This window comes from Cystoisospora suis (assembly GCF_002600585.1).
Source record: "Cystoisospora suis strain Wien I chromosome Unknown contig_1292, whole genome shotgun sequence".
In the NCBI taxonomy this organism is placed as follows: Eukaryota; Apicomplexa; class Conoidasida; order Eucoccidiorida; family Sarcocystidae; genus Cystoisospora; species Cystoisospora suis.
The window spans coordinates 1-3,849 of record NW_027154092.1 but is presented as its reverse complement, the minus strand read 5'-3'; the positions used below and the strand labels follow the sequence as shown (position 1 = coordinate 3,849).

The window sequence follows — 3,849 nt, the reverse complement described above, 5'->3', positions numbered from 1 at the left end:
TGTGTCTCCACCATCATTCTCCAAAGAAAGCCGGGCACAAGGAAAGTGAATGAATGAAAGCAGTGAAGATAACAGTACCGTAACGGTGTTGGTTTTGTGCTCGTCAATTGCGAACCAAAAGACCGACCATCGGCCTGAGTGTAGGCACTCCTTAAGTCAATCGATATGCTCAAACTAGAGCTGAAAAGTCTTTGCTCGAGTGAACTCAAGCCGAAGCCGCTTTCATCAACATCATCAGGCCGAAATTGTCTGCCTCCGCTGCTTTAGTCAGACCGGAGAAGGAGTCTCGATCGAATGCATGCTGGCAGCTTAAGAAATAGATTGAGATGGACGCCTTTAGTCAAAATGAGTGCCAGTCAGAATGCTCGGCGGGGAAGAGCAAGGATCATCGATGTCCCTCTCCCGTAACCAACGGTTTCTGCTGCATGTACATGCGTTCACGGTCTCTTCCAATTCCCATCTAAGGTGGAGTTAGAAAGAAAGAGACCCGAAAAGAACAGAAGAAGAAAGACAAATTACATTAGAGACCTTCCTCGCGACAACTCACGAAGGGACTCTAAGGTGACTATCTGCCTCTTCTTTTCTCTTCTTCGTACACTTTTCACGTAGCTCCCTTCAGTCTTGACAAAAGCGTTTGCATGTGTTCGTTTGTTATTTCATTCATTTCGAAAGTAGACCACTTCCCGAAGTTTGCAAGTTCTTCTTCTTCCAGTCCTTACGCCTCATGTTCTTTTTTTCTTTCTCTGTCTCCATGGCCACATCGTTCCTTGCCTTTCACTGTTCTTTGCTTCTCCCCGTTGCCTACCTACGTACCCCGTGACAAGGTCAATAAGACCACAATGGGAGGTCTCCTTCTCTAGTTTCTACCTGGTGTCCTATCTTTCTTTCATTTCTGCGGTATCAAACAGATCAACCGGAAGAACCGACTTGACAGCTGACGCAATCTCTTCTCGTTTGAAGTTAAAGAAACAAGCCAGAAAAATAAGGGTTTTTATAAGGCGGTGAGAAACACACGGAGAGAAGGGAAAGCGAAAGGTTTCCCCACAATCTTCTTCTCCTCACAACTATGCAGGAGAAAGAGGAGGTGGAGGAGAGAAAAGAGAGAGAGAGAAGTTTCCCACAACCAGAGAGTCGTCTTCACTTTTCAGACTGAATCACCATGACTTCGGAAACTTCCTCTTCTTCTTCTTGTTCTTGTTCATCCCCCTCTTCTTCTTCTCCTCCTTTAGTCTCCTCTTCTTATGATTTTTCTTCCACTTGCTGTTCTTCTACTTCACCGTCGAGTTCCCCTGTGTCTCTATCTTCTTCCTCTTCAACAGGAGAATCAAAACGGCAGTTACGGAAGCGTGCTCGGCATGAGCGTTATCTGAAGATGAAGGAGATGAAAAAGGAAAAGAAAAGAAGCATGAGACTCCAGAAAGGTCAAGTTCTCATTCCAAGGGGAGACAATGAAGAAGGAGAAACATATCAAGAGTCTTCTTCTTCTTGTAGTAGTAGTAGGAGCTCTGGTTCATCACGAGGCACATTCTCTTCATGCGCCTCTACTACCAAAGAACCTGGACGGCGTTGTCTTTCTTTTTCATCCTCTTCTCCTTTGTCGTTTTCTTTAGATGCTGAGAGAAAACCTTCCTCGTCCTTTCCTCGTCAACATGTTGTTCCTATATGTCAGTTAGCTGGAGTCGTTATCAACCCTCAAGAACAAGGTTGTTCTTGTTCCGTCGGGTGTACGTACACCTCAGCTTCCCTTTCTTGTGCGTCATCGACAAGCCTCCTATCACCCCCGTCACTTACGTCTTCTTCCTCTCCCCCTACGTCTTCCTCTTATAAGAACAGTCATCTCCTTCATTCTTGTTCTCATCCTCCAATTTATGGGACGTTAGAGAAACAGAGAGACAAGGGAGAAGATGAAGAGAAACAAGAAGAAGACTTGACGGTACAAAAGAAAGAAGATGAAGAAAGGAAGGAGAAGAAAGATCTCCTGAAGGAGGAGCCCTATCATCTTCATCCTCCAAGTCACCCCCATAATCATAACAGAAACCAAGAGGAAAAGCCTTTTCTCTTCAGTAGAGCGCCTCAGAAAGGACAACATGAAAGCTCCGACCATACATCTTCTTCTCTCTCTTCTTCTTCTTCCTTGCAAACAAGGGGCCTAGGGTGCTCAAAATGCCCTCTGTGTAGATCGGGGTGTATAGGTATTCTTATAGACTGCGATTTCGAATCGTTGCAGACAGACAGAGAACTCATGAGCTTAGCACAACAGTTGATGTATACGTATGGATCATGCAAGCAATATAATACAGCCCTCTGGAGACAGCAACGACTGCAGTCTCATACATCTTCACGAGGGCTTGACGCGGCTCCAATAAATTCGTCTCCTTCTATCTCTTCTTCTCTTCATCGGCATCACTCGTCGTCAGCAGAGGAGACAAGAGAAGAGACGGATCTTCCTCTCCATGAGATGTCTCTTGATCAAAAGACCGGAGACCAAACGGCTGTCTCTTCTTCTTCTCCTCTTAGTGTGTGGGGTGCGTGGTATGGTGGGGAAGGTTTGACTGACCTTTGAGGGTGTCTGGAAGGAAGAAGTTTGGAACTCCAAGGCGACACGCACTCCCCTCCAACTCCCCCGCAACTATCAACACAAAGACAAAAATTAAAGACAACGACGAAGAAAGATCAACAGAGAGACTGGTAAGGGACCATAGATAAAGAGATTAAAGACGCATTGAAAGACTAAAGATAGAGTGATAGATGAATAGATAAATAGATAGAGAGACAGATGGATACAAAAAAGAAGAAAGAAGAGTTCTTGTGCAAGCATTTAAAATTCACGCGCCGCGGTCTCATCTACCTCGACATGGGTATGCATTGACACGAATCTATACGACAGAACCTTCGAGCCACCATACACAACATACGTGTATGCATATAGGCACATATTAGATAGAGTATGTACAGATGTACCTATGTATAGAGAGGTATAGATATATATCGGGATCTCTAGCAGGAGTAGTGGGCCTGTGGAGAGAGGGAAGAAGAGATGTCGATACCTGTTACGACAAGAATGAGAGACCCTTTCTATCCATGAAAGATCTTGCTCATAAGAAACCCCCCTCTCTACTCTAGACTCTTCTTTCTCTTCTTTTTCTCCTTCCTTTTTCCCAGGAGAATTTAAAAAGGAAATTCTCCCCAGTCGATGCTACTATTCCCACAACTCACACAAAGAAGGATGTCATCGATATGAAGGAGTCGAAAGAAAAGAAGCAAAAGAAAAAGAAACACTCCTCCTGCTACTACTACTTCTGTATGAATGATGAAACCGCACGTTCACATTAAAACTCTATCCCTCCTACAAGACGATAGACACTTCAAATTCTTTGTATCCGTTCTGATCTTTCAGACACCTTTCTCTAATCCCCATCTCTTTCCTCAGCACCTTTCTTTCTTATCTCTTTCTCTCCTTCTTTCGATTCTTTGAGTCGAGTGTTAATCTTCTGCATGTGTGTGTTTGTCGTGTCTCTCTTCTCTTTTGCCTTTTTGCTTCTTCTTTATCTTCTTCTTCTTTATCTTCTTTCTCTTCGTCTTTCTTATCCGTATGATCTTCTTGTTCTGTTAAGAAGATTGGCGTGTGTGTCTTTTTGACTTCGATTTACCAGTGGAAGGAATGTGATGAGAGAGAAGCATAAGAAGATCCAAGGCCAGCCATGACGCCTGCCCGTACACGAGTGCAGGCAACGGTGACTCAAAGTTCGTTCGTTCATTAACACGCACAATAAAGGTGAACGTGCAACTTGAAAGAAAATAAAGATAACCTGAAGACAAATCGAAAAATAATAAAAGGAAAAATGAAGA

At 43.9% G+C, this 3,849-nt stretch overlaps 1 protein-coding gene across 1 annotated transcript; it reads right to left on the bottom strand.

The window, feature by feature from the left end:
• Positions 1-176: 176 nt before the first annotated feature.
• Positions 177-3,809, bottom strand: CSUI_003035 (uncharacterized protein). Its single transcript, XM_068063233.1, has 2 exons — positions 3,651-3,809; positions 177-2,629 (listed from the first exon to the last, which is right to left on the bottom strand). The coding sequence occupies exons 1-2, from the start codon at positions 3,756-3,758 to the stop codon at positions 2,414-2,416; spliced, it is 324 nt and encodes a 107-aa protein (XP_067924789.1). The 5' UTR covers positions 3,759-3,809; the 3' UTR covers positions 177-2,413.
• Between the last annotated feature and the right edge of the window lie 40 nt (positions 3,810-3,849).

Excerpts from the sequence above, each read along its gene's own strand:
- CSUI_003035 (XM_068063233.1), bottom strand. The coding sequence starts at position 3,758 with ATGAACGAACGAACTTTGAGTCACCGTTGCCTGCACTCGTGTACGGGC. Across the intron at positions 2,630-3,650 it reads TCATCACATTCCTTCCACTG|TTGCGGGGGAGTTGGAGGGG; the intron begins GTAAATCGAAGT and ends TTGTGTTGATAG.